At 34.7% G+C, this 18,313-nt stretch overlaps 1 protein-coding gene across 9 annotated transcripts in view; it reads right to left on the reverse strand.

Annotated features, from left to right (window-relative positions):
- Positions 1–18,313, reverse strand: part of FOXP2 (forkhead box P2) — a 572,651-nt gene that overhangs the window by 115,020 nt on the left and 439,318 nt on the right. For 6 of the 9 annotated variants that reach the window (XM_046021111.1, XM_046021110.1, XM_046021112.1 and 3 more), the window contains one exon: positions 9,369–9,443. The exons of the other annotated variants lie outside the window; for them this stretch is intronic. In XM_046021111.1, coding sequence (XP_045877067.1) covers positions 9,369–9,443 — 75 coding nt within the window. The remainder of the gene's footprint in view (positions 1–9,368; positions 9,444–18,313) is intronic. 9 annotated transcript variants of the gene reach the window in all.

Raw genomic sequence — 18,313 nt, forward strand, 5'->3', positions numbered from 1 at the left:
GTGAGTATGTGCTGAATGGAACCATATCAGAGGGCTAAGAATAATTCCGATGTGTGGACTGGATAACAAGATCAAAAGAGGGATTAATCAATGTGGACTGCATTGGTGAAAAAGCATTCATGTGGGATAGTATTGAACTGGGATTTTATAATCAGTGGAATTTGACAAGCAGGAAAGAACAGAGAGGATGATACAAAATGATAATAACACAAGAAAAGGAATAGCAAAAAAGGATTATTATATGTTTTGGACATACATAAAGGTGTATCAGTTAGGACCCAATGTTTTTGTTTATGAAATAATAGGGGATAAGTTTGGCAAAGAAAAAGCCCAGTTTTGGGGAAGTACATGACTGTAAAGCTTTATCCAAGAGACAGTGGGCAGCCATTGAGGACTGTTTAGAAGTTATAAGAAAGAAAAATAGGAACAATTATTTATGATGATATCAATTATAATATTATAATAAACTATATATAGAACTATATAAACTAAAATAAAATAGTATGCACTAATTTAAAATGTGGAAGTGCTTGTTCCAGGTACTTGTAAGACTTTTCTAGAACCATAATGTCTGAACAGAATTCAAACCTTGTACTCATTTCTATGAGTGCTATGAATATATTTTACAGGATCAAAATTGTATGTTACAGACTTAGCATCTTAGTCTGATGAATTCAAGCATCCATTCTCAGCTTTACCTATTTAAATGTTTGGTATTTCAGTATCACACTTGAAGTATTGTCATGCCTTCTTTTATTTGGATTTTAAGATCAGGATGGCATAACAGACCTACTAATCACTTTTTCTCGATTGTTAAGACATAATATTATCTGGGAGAGAGTAAACAGACAAGCTAAAAAGCTGGGGGACATCTCTTTGGTCATCTCTACAGAGCAACTGATCTTGGTCGGATGCGTAGTCTAAATAAATATAAAATGATTGTAAAGAATTAAGATTTTGTTAACCATTAAGTTTATTTCTTTAAACATTAGGAACTAACTTTGGAATGCCCTGTGTACCAAGGGTTTCATGTCTTTTTCTAGCTGAAATCCTATTAAAAAATTGTAAGCAATAAATCAACAGTCTTGGATTTCACGGAGTCATGTTTCTGGGGGAATCATTAAAAATCCTTGGATTGTTCTTTTCCCAAAATCTCTACATATAAACAAAATTATCTCATAGATCTGACTGAGATCTTAAATGTGTTCTCAACAAACTGCAAATAGTCAAGTAATATGTATGGTAATTTCAAAAGTGATCACAAAATCTATCTGGTTTGTGAAATCTTTTCATAGGTAAATGTGATTAGCAACATCTGGAAAAACTTAGTGCTTTCCTTACATATAGAATTAAAGTTAAAATACACAATCTGTGAAAATTAATACACACGAACCATGGCTTAAGACTAAAGAATTATCAGGTCATCAATAGCTCCCCCTTGAATTCCATGAATACTGAAGAGATATTAGGGGAGTCACTTAGATTCTTTATCACTGTTTTCTCAACTGTAAAATAAAGTATTTGAATTAGATGAAACATAGGGCTTCTTTTAGCTATAATATTCTATCAGTTCATAGAGGATGGAAACGCATGCTGGGCACACATTCCCTTTCTCTTTTATTTTGGCTATGCAGTAACAGGGTACAACCCTTCTAATACTGCATAGCCAAAATAAAGAGAAAAAGGATGTGTGCCCTCATGTGTTTCCATCCTCTATGGACTGATAGAATATTATAGCTAAAAGGAGCCCTATACAGATCATATATAAGGAGACAAAGGCAGGCATGCAAAAAAGTATGTTTGCCAGCCTTAATGAGTATATGAGATATGCAACTTACAGGAAACAAGGATTCGGGGAGAAACAGAAATAAAATAATAGTGCACTTGTTACTCATATCATTTTCTTTCTTTTTTTTTTTTTTTTAAAGATTTTATTTATTTATTTGACAGACAGAGATCACAAGTAGGCAGAGAGGCAGGCAGAGAGAGAGGAGGCAGAGCAGAGAGCCCGATGTGGGGCTCGATCCCAGGACCCTGGGATCATGACCTGAGCCGAAGGCAGAGGCTTTAACCCACTGAACCACCCAGGCGCCCCTCATTTTATTTCTTTATTTCAACTTTGTATTAATTATTTATCAGCAAAATAATCACTAGGTATGCATATATGATGCTGTAGGAAAATTTAAGCTTGTTTATCATAATTTTGCCAACACTCTCTCCCTAAAATTACACAATCAATATGAATTTATGAATGATGCTTAACTTAATGAGAATTTATCTGATATTTACCTGATACCTTCCCTTCAGCGTAATATCTCTTAAGATACTCTTACTTAAGAGTACTTAAGTGAGAACTCTCAAAGTCTCTTATTCCTATTCTATATTGTCTGTTTTAGCCAGACTAAATATTTTACATATAAAATTCTAAATTAAAATTAAGGTATTATATTGTTACTCTGAAAATATTAAATATATAACCCATGTAATCTGGAGCATGATGTTATAACTAGTATAATGGATTTGAAAGGTAGATTGCTTCTGCCAATATTACAAAATAACTCATCTTACCTCTCTTAAGAGAGAACAGGAGGAATATCTGTTGGAGTAGTAATTACAACTTCAGGGAAAAGAGCTTGGGAACATGGTTGCACGAGCCTAAGCGTGTCATGTTGTTTTTAATGTTACATATGACAGAAGTTCTATCTTGAAATCTTTAACTTAGTATAAGGCTTTATTCTTTATCTTACCAATAAGGTGAATTTACTTGCATCAAAATTATCATTATGATAAAGGATATGATTAATTGGAAAGTAAGCATGTGCAATTTCATCTAAGTTGTTTGAATCATTATATGATTAGAGCATGACAGAACTCTGATAATGTAAGCTTTCTGAACTCCACTGAATAAAGATTTAAAGTACAGCATGCAGTTTTAGGTTTAAGTCTTAATGTCAATGGGAATTATATGCTGCTTAACATGACATCCTATGTATTAAAGTTACATGAAAAATCCAGTTATTTAGAAATATTTTTGAAGTAAATACATTGCAGCACGAATGGTGCCAGTGATAAAAACTTGATGTCTCTAATTTGTTAATCCTATGCATAACAGATGACTCATTTGACTAATGAAAATTACAAACACACACAAAAAATGTAACTTGAAAGGAAGACAACAAAAGTGAATAGCATATACAAGTCAATAAAAACACATATACATTCTTTTACATTATTGGTCATTTAGATATGTATACGTATGCATGTATGTGTGTGTGTGCACACACTCAAGAGTCATGAAGATTTATACACAAGGATGACTTGTTTTTTTATGCTTTGTACTTACTATTATTCTAAAATGATACAGAAATATACAAAGAACAGAAATAGAAATAATAAATACGGAATATACATATTTTAAGTCTTTAGAAATATGCAAGAACTATAGAGTGAACTGTTAGAAGTTAGTGCAGATTATATTTCATATTTGTAGAGGCTATACTAACATTTCATTACAAATAACGTTAAAATGTGAAAGGAAACATAGAGTTTACCTGAATGGGCACCATAAATTCACATTATTGCCACATACATAGTTTAGTGTGTATATCAATTTATTTGATGAAAAATATATTAACAACAAAACCAGATAACTAAATAAATAGTCCTTTCATCAGCTCCTGATTTCTGCCATACTGATGCTTTGGTGAATCATCAAGGGGAGTAAATTATTCATTATAAATTTCAAAGAGGAGCCTCCCCTGAAAAAGCTCTGCTACTGGTCCTTCTTGGAACCAACATCAAGAGAATTCATTGCAATTTCAAATATTACAATAAAATAGAAGGTGAGAGGCAACCACTCAGGAGAGGTGTCTAGAATGAACTGAGCTCAGGGAGCTAAATTCTAGCTGAGTGAGGTGTGTAAAGATAATTATTAATATTTGAAATACACTTGGAAAGAAAAAGATTAATCAAGAAGTTGCATACAAATGTCAAACAAGGTTTTAAAAACAGAAATCTTTATTCTATTTCTGACAAAGAATCTGGAAGGTTTTTAACAGTAGCCCTAAACATGGTTACCATATTACAACTTCATGGCATTAACAAAATCAGCTGTAGACTCCCGGTTTGAAATATCTGGTTATCTTAAGGCTTATTTCATACCAAAGGACCTCAAACAAAAACTACTCAAAATGAACACGATTATTAACAAATCTAATTTGTACTGCTTCATAGTCAATTCAAGTGTACCCTACTACAACTCTACACTAACAGTGAAGAGTTAAATCTAGCTTTTATAGGAAGGGCTCTAAAAAAGATACCACAATATTATCCCTGGTTAACTGTCTATAGTGTGTTAGTTAAAACTGTCAATACTATCAATCGATAGCAATTTACCTTTAACTCCTGGTTCATCTCTGATAAAAAATTTAAAATAGGTAAGGAAGAAAAAAACACTAGAGGTAATCTGGCACTGCACCATCTATGTATATCCTAACTTCATATCTTGGTGTGCTCTAGCTGGATACAAACAATTAGGGGTATAATCACTTTTCCTAATCTTCTTTGGCAATGGTTTTCCTTGGCTGCCAGAGGACCTCATTTAGATCTGGTGAGGAAGGATTCTTTATCTTCCACTTAACAAATCAGAAAACATTTGGATAACACTGATTTTTGTGAGTGAATAAGTCAGTGTTTAATGTAAATTAATGAATATAAAGACTTTCCTCTCATTAAGGAACATTTCCATCTGTCTTAGTCATGCTTCAAGGTGCAATGCCTAATGCTTGTTAAGTGTTAATACCAAATATGTACTTAAATTTATATCAAACAGAATTGCTTCTTTAGTCCAACCAAGAGTGTATTGATGGTACTACAGCTCCTGACTTGAATATCTACTGTTAGCCATCACGCTAACTACTTTCCAATTACAAAATTTAATCCCTATTACCACACTATGAGGTAGATTATTATTAACCTAATTTTACAGATTGAGAGCATGAGGCTAAAAAAATGTAAATAATTTGTCCAATATTCGATCTAGAAAGATGATTCCAGAGCCCATCGATAGATGATTTGCTGCGGGGTAGAATTCATGTAAAGACTAAAAAGAGAGATAAATTTGGATAGAAAATAAGTGATTCTTAAATATTGTCACTCTTGGGGCACCTGAGTGGCTCAGTGGGTTAAGCCTCTGCCTTCTGCTCAGGTCAGGATCTGAGGATCCTGGGATAGAGCCCTGCATTGGGCTCTCTGCCTCCCCCTCCCCCTCTGCTTGCCTCTCTGCCTGCTTCTCTCTGTGTCAAGTAAATAAATAAAATCTTAAAAAAAAATTGTCACTCTCCTCTTTCCTTATTTCCTCCAACCCACAATTCTCACTGAAATAAAACATTCAGAAGGTAATCAAAACAGAATAAAGATTTGTAGGGGGGAGAGATTCAATGTGATCAACCAATTTAATTTAAATGGGTCATAAACCAACTGGACCAAAGCCAGCAAGTTTCATTTTTGGTTTCACAGGTCCACCAAGTTTTATTCATCAAAATATTCATTTGACCCAATGCTAAATGTTTTGAAAATAATACCCAAAAGACAAAGACTCTAAGTACTCTACTTAATTGCCTTAGCACTTGGAGCTAAGGGGCAAAATCCTATGTAAAATAGTATTCACTTAGTGTAAAAACCTGTAGGCAAGACTAACAATAAGGTTATCTGCAGGTAGGTGTTAATGAGGCCATTCAGACAGATGAGGTGTCAACAAGGTCTAGTTATTGGGGAGTGAACTTGGGTTACTACTGTGTGGCAGGGAAGCAAATTCAGGATCTTGACAGTTGGCCATTCATACAGCTGCTTGATATATCATGAAGGGGAAAAAAAGCATCTATCTTATAACTAACGTCTGAAAGCAAAGTAAAATAAGTGAAGATTTTTCCAGATGAGAGTTAAATATATACCACTTGAAAAAAAAATGAGTATGAAAAGGAAGTATTGAAAAGTAATCTCTCACAAAGAAGCTCTCTTACTCTCACACTCTTTCCTTTAAAGCCAGAACTTAATGCTTTTCCCTATAAAATTCAAAGTTACAATAAGGATATTATGTCATTATTCTTTGAATGTTAAACATACAACCTATGGAGACCAAACAACAGGTCGATAGAATTTAAGATGATAATTCAGGTAGGGATGATATAAAGGAGCACAATTACTACCTTATATTGCTATAAATTAGTCAAGGCATAATAAATATAATCTATTGTTGGATATATAAATGTATCACTACTATTCAACAATGTGTTAATAAGGAAGCACAATACTCAGATGACAGCTAATGTCTGATGGTTACTTGCATGCTAAAACACCAGAAAATGCTTCTTTGAATTATATTTTTATTGTATCTTTTGTTGGGAACTGGATGGAAGAAATGCCTGGGAGAGGATGGTATGATGGAGAGCATCTGACATCAGTTTAATATGAAATATGGACTATTACTTATTTCCTTAAGGGAATTTGAGCTTTAACCTACCTTTGGTAATTGTCAAGTGGCTTTTCTCCGAAATTTATGGCACTTTATTTCCAGCTTTTAAATAAACTTACAGGATTTTTATTTTTGAAGTTAAGAGGGAGGGAATAAAAAGGAATTTAATCTCCCAATCAATTGCCTGAAATTTTTCGCTTTTTTTCTTTGTGAAGATTGATCAACCATGGAAGTAATACGTGTGATATTAAATTAATCCACTGATAGGGATATATGATCTCTTAAAATTTTCAGAATTATTACAGTGATTCACAATTTATTACACACTTCAGTTAAATAGATTATAAAGGAATGTGGCTGTCTTTAGAGACCTATATGTATACTTTCTACACTCGTCTTCCATTTAGCCCACCAGTTATCTCATGGTGCTCCAGAGCTTAGTTGAGGACCACCTTAGAGTACTGGTACTTACGAAATTTACTAAATACTAAAAGAAAGCAATGTGCATTGCATAGACATTGTCAACTGTGAATAACAGATATCATCTGTTTTAGTGTGCATTTTGATTTTAAATCCTACTAGCCACTTTAGCCTGCAGAAAGGTTATATCTAAAGTAGTCAACAAAAGAAAGTAAGTACCTACTTAGTATTTAGTGTTTCCCTAGTGTTGTGAAGTCAGGAGGCATCATTTGCAGAGTCACTCAGTGACTAGTCTGAAGTATTATGTTTGGTGCACCATAGGGATGGCAGATACCTGGTACGCACTTATACTCCCTCTCCCTATCAGCCACAGCAGACCTCACTAATTCATCCTGGTAGTCTTCCTGTCCCAGATACTATCCACAATCCTGACACACAGAACAACCTTAGACTCCCATTCAACACAGCCCTCAAGGCAACCATGAACAATCTGGCATATCCTTGGAAAGACCAAAACACTGATGGTCATAAACTTGGGTTACAAATTCAGACTTGCCATTGAGGAATTAAATGGCTTATGGTTAAGTCATTTAATTTCTCTGTGGTTTGTTTTCATTCTGAAAACATGTCAGTGAAAATATAAAGATCTGATGCTATAGATTTATTCTTACATTAGTAGAATAGAGAATTTTTTTTTTATACTGGTAGAAGTAGTTTTAGATAAATAACAAACACTATTAGTAGTTTAGTCAGCTCACTCTTCAGTCTAATGAAAACAATTTTTCCACTGGGATTATTTTTTTTTTAAAGATTTTATTTATTTATTTGACAGACAGATCAGAAGTAGGCAAAGGCAGGCAGAGAGGGGAGGGGGAGAAGCAGGCTCCTTGCTGAGCAGAGAGCCCGATGAGGGACTCGATCCCAGGACCCTGGGATCATGACCTGAGCCGAAGGCAGTGGCTTAACCAACTGAGCCACCCAGGCACCCTCCATTGGGATTATTTTAGAAAAAAGTGTTACCCATTAGAAATACTGCCTTTTCCATTTTTAATGCATTATTTTCTTAAAAGTATATTTTTGGATGAATCTTATAAAGTTAAAGTATATAGTTATTTTTAAAGTTTATCTTAAATTTATCTTCCTTCAAAATATAGAGCAAATACTTAGAAAATTAGGTTAGTTTATTTAGTTTCACCTAAATTTAGTTTATTTAGTTAGTTATTTAGTTTCACCTAAATTTACATCATTCCAGCAAAACTTACCACTGCTTTTTAATTTTTGGCACTTTTTTTCAGATATTACTATTGCCAAGAAAGTTCAGGAGGCACAAACACTGCAGGACTAAAATGAATGAAACCCCAAATAGATAACTTCAAATCACTGCAAAACCTGTTTTAATGTACAAAATTCATTACCAATTCTCTGCATTCGCTATTTCCATAAAATAGTATATGTTATGTTGTTTCCACTATTTTTGTTTGCATCAAACATTTTTAAAAAGGCTTTATGTTTGTATATTTTCCACAAAGAATAGCATTCCATACTACTTTGACACTATTTTTTTATTGAGAAGAGTCTTTATTTTTTTTAACCAAGGTATAAAATTAGAAATTTCTTCTTTGTTCAGGAAGACACTATTTATTTATAAAAGTCTTAACTGTGATGTGTTCTATCAACTATAAATTAAGAAATGTTATGTATAGCGTCTTAAAAAATTTTGGGGGGTGAGCCAATTTGGGAATACTCTAGTCCATGGAAATTAAGTAAACACCTCAATTCTTAAGGAAACAAGTAAAAATTCTATATACGAAAAATATATGACTTACATATTTAAAGATTCCTTAAGAATACAGGTAGTAACCATGCTAAATGGAAACACGAAGTTGCTCTATTTGAAAATTCTTGAATGGCCACTTCAGGATTGTTATTCATTTCCAAGGCTAACTGGTATGTGAATTGGGTCACGAAAGCAATTTTCATTGAATATTATAGTCTAAAGAGACAAAATATACTCTAGTGACAGAATATGTTTTTAAAAAAAGGCCTTGGCATATTTATATGATAACTTGCAGACATGGAACAGCAACTTCCCCTAAAATATGTAAATATGTATTGTATCTATTCATAATCTTTATTTTTTTTCATGTCAACACTATCTCATCAAGTGATTCCTAAAAGTTCAAGAAAAGTGTAGTGGTGAATCAACCATATGCCTTTATATATTTCAGGTAAATTTTAATGCCATCAACTCACAGAAACAGTGAAGTGTATAGACGATGAAATATAATTGAAGAGAGAATACAAGAAGCAACAGAAAACCAACTAATTACATTGATATCTTCATATAATCATCTCTGATTATCTTCTTCAATGAAAGGGAGTGGCTAATAGAAAATCACAGATAATCTACTTTGTGGTATTGAGTTTATGGCTTTGTGCTTAGTAGCTGAACTTCTAGTTGCCCAGTGTAACTTACTGCAAATGTGTTGTGAGGATGCCCATCACCAGAAGAGTGGCCACAGACACATAATTTTGTTTCTGGAAGCAATTCCTAGATTAAACAAAGAGAATCAGGAGTTGGCTTCTTCCCCCCCTCAATCTTAAGGCTTATACTAATAATACACATTATCATTTAATAAAAAATATTTTTGGAAAATTATCTTGGTAGGTGAATATAGATGAGACTATTCCATCTTTGTGTCACAGTTAATAATAGTATAGAATTAAAAAATAAAAATAACTTGGCAGATGCAAAGTTGAATATTTGAACATAATTAACCACTAACCAAAAAATTTCATGGTCTACCATGATCTTGACTCAAGAATCTCATTTCCCATTTCCAAGCTAAAATTATGGCCAATGTTAATGAATACTCCTATAAAATTAAATGGTACTGTGATTTTAACATATGGGATGGTATTTGTCTTTAAAACTTTAATTACCTCTTTTTGAAAAAGCTAACTACTGACTTGTACTCAACTATAACCAATACAAATGAACATAAATCCCGGCTTGTCATGAAATGTGAGAATAATCACAAGAATCTCTTTAAACTGCCTTGGCCACACATTACTATAACACAAACATTGCCATCAAATATATATTTGAGACTATGCAGCCAAACTCTATAACCTCTGTTAAATAACCTGTTGAATTGTGCCACTTGTATTGAGAACTACTCTATATACTCAAATGTATAGTTTGCATTTTTATCTGTAAAAGCAAAGTGATTATTTATTGATAAATGACATGGAATGTCATTTTTTACCTAAGTAGCATTAGACATTTCAAAGATTATGTCTGAAGGGCAAAAGGATTACACTGCATTTGAATAGACCATATGACAACACGTCCGTAGACTTCATGTATGATATGAAAGGATGATCCCCATTCATAATATACACAAGGGAAATTATATCAGAAAAGAAGAAAAGCAAGGAGGGATGTGGTAGGGGTGTCAGGGAGTATTTGTAGTGGTTTGATGCATGTAAATATTACATCTTATAAATAATTCTTTTCAAATACATCTCTGAAGTTCAGGGTCTCTGTTTCAGAAACGGATTGTATATGCTTTACATGGCTATATGCCATTTTCTGCAAGATAAGAGCAACATTAATTCAAACAGGAAAAATGGCTTCCAAAATAGTCCTTTCCTTTCGTTTCCTATGAAGAAGTATGTTACCTGATGCTGACAGATGAGGACTATGGAAAAAAAAAAAAAAAAAACCACGTTCAAGTTGTATTTTACTGTCAGAATCCAACAAACACGTTTTCATCTAAATTATTTTGTCAACAGCCTTGTAGTACCCTTGCTAACCTTATTTGGCACCAGTGCATAATTAGATACACAGGGGTGTGACTCCAATTGAAGGTGTTGGCATTGTAGCACTCTGTGAAAATATTAACTATGAGGTTAACTCCAATTTTCTCTTCTTTAATTAAATGCACATGGTACTAATGAGGTAACCTACTGTTCCTTGATAGCACTAATTAGCTAAGAGGAGAGTACACTCTCACACTGCAATTTAAACCTAAAAATAAGGTTGAAATATGCTAATTGCAGGCAATTTAAAACAGTACAAGTTGAAGAACTAGTCATAATAAGAGAAACTGACTGCTTTACAGCTAGGCAGCTGTAACTTTGGTTAAAATCAAAACAAGCCACATGATTTTTGGACTGCTATTTAACAAGGTCATAAGCATCCTAAAAAAATGAAATGCTATTCTATACCATAGGAATGAACCAGACTCACAAAAAAAAAAAAATTCTCAGATCAACACTCATCTATGCAAGACCAAAAATAAGTGAGCATCACCAGAACTCCAAAGGTGCCATGATACTATTTACATTTAATACTAAAAACTAAACTCCATAAATAAGCAACATCCCTTAAACTCTTTCAAGAGCATCCAAATTAAAGAAAATATTGTCCTCCATGTCTCCAATATACTACAAAACATATTGGAGTGATGAAGATTTGCCATTCCAATCACAGGGTCAGAAGGGAAGATACAGAGAAGAGTTAAGTCTCAGCACTTGAGGAATTTACAAACAGGAAACTGCCAGACAATGTGCAAGTACAGTGATAAAAATACACAAAATGTGCTATGCAATAAAATAGGGACTAATTTATTGATATCAGAAGGATTTCATTATAAGAAGGAGATTTTGACTACATTTCTCTACAGATTAGAGCTCTGGGATGAAAGTAACCTGGAGCTTCACATTGAAAGAGAATGTTCTCCATTCTTAGCTCAAATGACTTAGAACTAGAATTTCAATGAATCTGAGTATAATCCAAGTGTATTTTCTTTAACTGCTTCTCAAACATTTTCCAAATACAATTTTAACTGATAAACAATGACGTAAACTTTAATATAAAGCAAGATTCTGAAAGAATCATTAAAATAAGTTTTCATTGTACAAAGTATATATTCATTATTTTGTATTTTTTCAAGATTTACTTATTTATTTTAGAGAGGGGGGGCAGAGGGACAGAGATAAAGAGAAGAAAGAATCTTAAGCAGATTCTCTGTTGAGTGCAGAGCCTGATGTGGGGCTTGATCCCAGGACCCTGAGATCATGACCTGAGCTGAAATCAAAAGCCTGAAGGCTCAGCCAGCTGAGCCACCCAGGTGCCCCTATTTTCATTATTTTTTTGATTCCATAGTATCACAATGTCATTTTTTTATTAACCAGAAACTCTGACTAACAGAAACACTCACTCATAATGCCAAATCATTCTTATTAAAACAAATAGAAATAAAGCACATTATCTATCCTTAGGGACAAGAGAGATATGGACTGCTCCACACCAAGGACTCAACAGTGACTTTTTTTTTTAAACCCCTGTCACTTTGCATGCAAAATCATCAAATATATACAGTTTAAACAAAAGAGTTGAGTAAGTAATAAAAATGAGTTAAACAAAAATACATTTTATGTTTATAAAAAATAAAAAATAAATAAAAAAATTAAAAAAATAGAGTTAAACAGCAAAATTTGTGAAAATGGAAAGCTAACTTAATCTTTAAGTTTACTGGGGTGACTGGATGGCTCAGTCAGTTAAGTGACCAACTCTTGATTTTGGCCCAGGTCATGATCTTGGGTCATGGCACTGAGCCCTGAGTCAGGCTCCATGCAGAGCATGGAGTCTACTTAAGATTCTCTCCCTCTCTTTCTGCCCCTGACCCCACTGCCTGTCTCTAAAAACAAAACAGAAACAAAAAAAACAAAAAACAAAAACCCCAAAACCAAAAACTTTAAAGTTTACTGAAGAACAGTAACAGAAGAAAGCAAATTTGAAAAACGAAAGTTTTTAACTCCCAACTCATAACTCCCAGAGTTAAAAGTATGCGAGAATAAATTTTGCACTACCATTAGCCCATCACTATGTCTTGCCAAAAGACTTATTTGAAGAAACTGTGCTTTAAAAACCCACCCAGCTTCTTCTCCTGGCTGTCCTTGAGCTTTCTACAATAGAAAGTGATAGGATATTGGCAAGAATGGCTAATAAACCTCTGATCAACCATGCTTTAACAGATTCATGAAGTTGCAAGTCTGTAAAGGAGTAGCAAGGTGAATGAAATCAGTCATTTAGAAATGGGTCTCCTGGAGGCAACCTGACATTTTCTAGCAAATCACAAGGAAATACAATGTGAATGGATGTTTTAAGTGTTTGCATCTGTTTCAAATAAGCACCAAAGAACCTTTTAACAGTGAAAAGGCCAGGACAGTGTACTGGAATGAGCTTTCAATATTAACTTAAGAAGGAATCCATTCTTCAGTTAAATACAGATCATTGTAATTTCTGCTGAAACAATTACAAGTAAGTCATTTAATGTTGAAAATAAAAATACTAGCTCTGGAGACAGTCTGACGGGGTTCAGATCCTGACTCAACACTTAGTAATGGTGTGACCTTGAGCGCGTTATTTAGCCCCTCTTGGCCCCTCTAAGTGGGGGATGTAAGTAAAACCATCATAAGATTAAATAGATTAATTTGTATCTAGAACAGTGCTGGTACTCATATATTTTGTTTATTAACTGTATACTTAAATATTTATTAGCTCTCACTACTGCTTCATTCAACCTTTTTCAAATAAAAATATTATTAAAGTCCTACTATGTACACATTATTATTATACACTGTAAAGTATGCACAAATTCCCAAGACATTGTGTCAATACACAAATAGCTTTCAGTCTCTCACTAGACTTCATGATACAAATCAAAGTCTCTTTCGCATGCATAAAAAATATTTGAACTATGGAGGTAAAATATCTCTACTCTGAAAACTATGTAACAGTGATAAAAGAAATTGATCATGACACAAAGAAATGGAAAGATATACCATGCTCATGGATTGGAAGAACTAATATTGTTAAAATGATATTACTCAATCTACAGATTCAATGCAATCCCTATCAAAATACCAAGAGCATTTTTTATAGAACTAAAACAAATCATCCACAAATATATATGATATCACAAAAGACCTCAAATAGCCAAAACTATCTCAAGTAGCCAAAAAGCAAACTTGAGAAGGAAGAACGAGCTGGTGTTATCACAATCCCAGATTTCAAGGCATTCTGCAGATCTACAGTAATCAAAACAGGATGGTACTGGCACAAAAATAGACACAGCTCAATAAAATGGAAAAGAAAGGCCAGAAACAAATCCATACCTATATGGTCAATTAATCTATGACACAAGAGGCAAGAATAAACAGTGGGAAAAAGAGAGTCTCTTCAATAAATGGTGTTGGGAAAACTAGACAGCTATATACAAAAGAAAGAAAGAAGGAAAAAGAAAGAAAAAAAAGGCAAAAAAAAAAAAAAGAAAAGAAGAAAAAGGAAAGAAGCTGGACTTTCTAACATTATAAAAACAATATAAACTTAAAGTGCATTAAAGACCTAAACATAAGACCTGAAACCATGTAACTCCTGGAAGAAAATACAGGGAGTAAATAGTCAGACATCAGTCTTATCAATACTTGTTTTTTTTTAATCTATCTCCTCCAGCAAGGGCAACAGCAGCAAAAATAAACAACTGGGACTACATTAAGCTAAAAGCTTTTGTACAGTCAAGAAAACAATGAGCCACAAAGGGAACCTACTGAATGATAGAGGATATTTGCAAATGATATATTCAATAGGGATTAATATCCAAAATATAGGGGCACCTGGGTGGCTCAGTGGATTAAGCCTCTGACTTAGGCTCAGGTCATGATCTCAGGGTCCTGGCATTGAGCCCCACATCGGGCTCTCTGTTCAGCAGGAAGCCTGCTTTCCCCCTCCCCTCCCCCTCTGCCTGCCTCTCTGTCTACTTGTGATCTCTCTCTCTCTGTCAAATAAATAAAATCTTTAAAAAATATATCCAAAATATATAAAGCACTCATACAACCAATACCAAACAATCCAGTTCAGAGCACCTGACTAGATATTTTTCCTAAAGAAGGCATGCAGATGGCAAATAGACACATGAAAAGATGTTCAGTATCACTCATCATCAGGGAAATGCAAATCAAAACCACAATGAGATGTCACTTCAGACTTGTCAGATTGGTGAGTATCAATAAGACAAGAAATAACGGGAGTCAACAAGGGTGTGGAGAAAAGGAACCTGCCAGGCACAACTGGTAAGAATGTAAACTGGTGCAGCCACTGTGGAAAACAGTGTAGAAGTTCCTCAAACAGTTAAAAATAGAACTACCCTACCATCCTGCAATTCCACTTCTGGATCTGAAGAAAATGAAAACACTAATTTGAAAAGATACGTACCCCTATATTCATGGCAGCATTGTTTACAATAGTCAAGGCATGGAAGCAAGCCAGTGTCCATTGATAGATGAATGGATAATGATGATGTGGTATATATGCAAACAATGCACTACCACTCAACTATAAAAAAGAAAGAAATCTTGTCATTTGCCACATGTCATTTGCCATGTATGGACAAGCAGCGTATTCCACAAGAGAAATAAATCAGACAAATATGATACAGGTTCGCTTACAAGTGAATCTAAGTCAACCCAAAACAAATAAAAAGAGAAAACAGAAAGAAATTCATAAATACCGAGAACAAACTGTTGGTTGCCAAAGGGGTGGGAGGATGGGTGAAATAGGTGAAAGGGATTAAGAGACACAAACTTCCCACTGTAAAATGAAGAAGTCACAGGAAGGTAAAGTATAGCATAGGAAATAAAGCCAGTAATATTTGCAATAACTTTGTATGGTGACAGATGTTAACTAGACTTGTGGTGATCATTTCATAATGTATAAAAATGCTGAATGACTATGTTGTACATCTTCAAGTAATGTATTATTGGATGTCAATTATACTTCAATAAAAATAAAAGAAAATATATGTATTTTTCTTTTTTAGAAATCTGATACAACCAAGTAAAAAATTAATGAGTGTGTTTGTACTCATTTATTGAGTGCAATTAATGAGTGTGTTTCAGTAACAAAATAAAGTGACTTTTAAGAAAGAATATAATTTTTGCAAAGTTGAAGGTATACCTTTCATAGAAAAATAGGCAAGAACCATATATTGATCTTTCATAACAAATGAAAATGTTTCAAATTATAGTTTTCTTCTTGAGGTTGGCGAAAGCTGTGCTCAAATTTTCTTTAACTTTTTTTTCTAAGATTTTATTTTTTGAGTTATCTCTACACTCATCTTGGGGCTTGAACCCACACCTGATCAAGAGTTGCATGCTCCACTAAATGAGCCAGCGAGGTGCCCCTTTCTTTAACATGTTTAACACCTAAGCATCTGGGGCTCCTGGGTGGCTCAGTTGGTTAAGTGTCTGCCTTCAGCTCAGGTCATGATCCCAAGTTCCTGGGATGAAGTGGGGAGGCTGCTTCTCCCTTTCCCTTCTCCCCCCACCCCACCCACTGGTGCTCAAATTCTCTATCTCTCTGTCTAAAATAAATAAATAAATAAAATAAAACAAGCCCCTAAACCTAAGCATCTTATAGTATTTGAAGTATAATGATATCTGAATGGCACCACAGTCTCCATTTTATTTTTTAAAGATTTTATTTATTTATCTGACAGACAGATATCACAAGTAGGCAGGGAGGCAGGCAGAGAGAGAGGAGGAAGAAGGCTCCCCACTGAGCAGAGAGCCCGATGCAGGGCTAGATCCCAGGACCCTGGGATCATGACCTGAGCCGAAGGCAGAGGCTTTAACCCACTGAGCCACCCAGGCGCCCCCACAGTCTACATTTTAAAGGTACAAAATGTTTTAATAAGTATTTAGCTAGTCAAGAAGTATGGTCACTTTTGACATGGTATAAGACAAGAAAAAATTTAAATGGTTGATTGGCCTTTCTTCTTCTCCAACTATTAACATTTGTTGGTTTGGTAGGCTGTTTTTTTTCTTTGTTTGTTTTTTGTTTGTTGTTGTTGTTGTTTTTTAAAGATCTTATTTATTTATTTATTTGACAGAAAGAGACCACAGTAGGCAAAGACAGGGAGAAACAGGCTTCCGCTGAGCAGAGAACCCGATGTGGGGTTCGATTCCAGGATCCTGGGATCATGACCTGAGCCGAAGGCAGAGGCTTTAACCCACTGAGCCACCCAGGCGCCGTTGGTAGGCTGTTTTGAGGCCATTCATTATATCTCATGGAAACTGCCCTCAGGATGAGTACGGCCAGCGTTGGACTAGGATGTTTTGTGTTGGTTTAGCAAATTCAAATTGTTTCATCCTTCTCCAGCCCCTGTTTAAAAAACAGATTCAAAGCTGCCTATCTCTGATAGGAGAGGTAAAGGAAAGAGAACTGATGCCTGGAAAACATTTTGTGTTTCTCCTAAGTCCAGTGGGTCAAAGTGGTTGGTGTCCTTGGAGTTCATGGAGGAGAAGCGGGAGCACTCAGTCAATGCCAACACACTCCTGAAGACTTCATTCTTCAACCAGAGGAAGTAAGTAGCCCGGCTCTCCTTTTTTTCTGTGGCACAGACTGCAAAACCCACATGGTATTGAGGAGAACATGATGTGGCCATTAAGGAATCACTAATCACTTTGCAGAGGAGGGAAATGGAAGACCAGGGAGCCGAAATTATTTACGAAAGGCCCTGCTTTTACTTATTTTTAGGGCTTCTGTGCATTACATAACCTGGATATATACGGTACAGGCTCTCAAACTTCAGCGTGTTAAAGAATCTCTGGAAATGCTCTTATTTTTTTTTAATTTTTATTTATTTTTTATTTTTTTATAAACATATAATGTATTTTTATCCCCAGGGGTACAGGTCTGTGAATCGTGGACATGCTCTTACAATCACAGGTTCAAGGCCACGTTCCTAGAGATTCAGATTCAAAAGATCTGGGATTGGGTACAGGCATACACATTTTAACAAGCATCTTGGTGGTTTTGTTTTATAGCTTCTATGATCGTACTTGGAGAAACACTGTCTTTTGTTTTCGGATAGTTGTGTGACAGGCAATTTTTCATTCTTTTCATTCTTTCATTCTACTATTTAGTCAGTCAACATTTTTTTTTCAGTTCGTAGCCATGGTCTCCCTCCAGATACCACAGGTATCTGGAGGATTTGAAATTTTAAAGTACTTAATATTAATCAATTAAGTCCACTGAAATTCCTAAAATAAGATTTGATCCCCATTTCATGGTGAAAAGTACTGAAGAATTAAGAAAAATTACAGAATATAACAATGTTGAAGTCAGATTTTTTTGCCCTGTTTTTGTCAATCCTGTCTTATTCACCTCAGAAAGCTGCCATCATAACTGGCACTAATTGGCACCCTTGTTAGAAATCTCAGCAGAGCAGCCAAGAATAGAAAAGATATGGACACCTCTCACCCACAGGGCCTGGCTGTCTGCACAGGTGAGGCTGAGATCAAGGATGGGGTAGATGACCCGGCTGCTGCCTGTGAGAAGGATAAGACCTA

This window comes from Meles meles, chromosome 10, assembly GCF_922984935.1.
Source record: "Meles meles chromosome 10, mMelMel3.1 paternal haplotype, whole genome shotgun sequence".
Lineage (NCBI taxonomy): Eukaryota > Metazoa > Chordata > Mammalia > Carnivora > Mustelidae > Meles > Meles meles.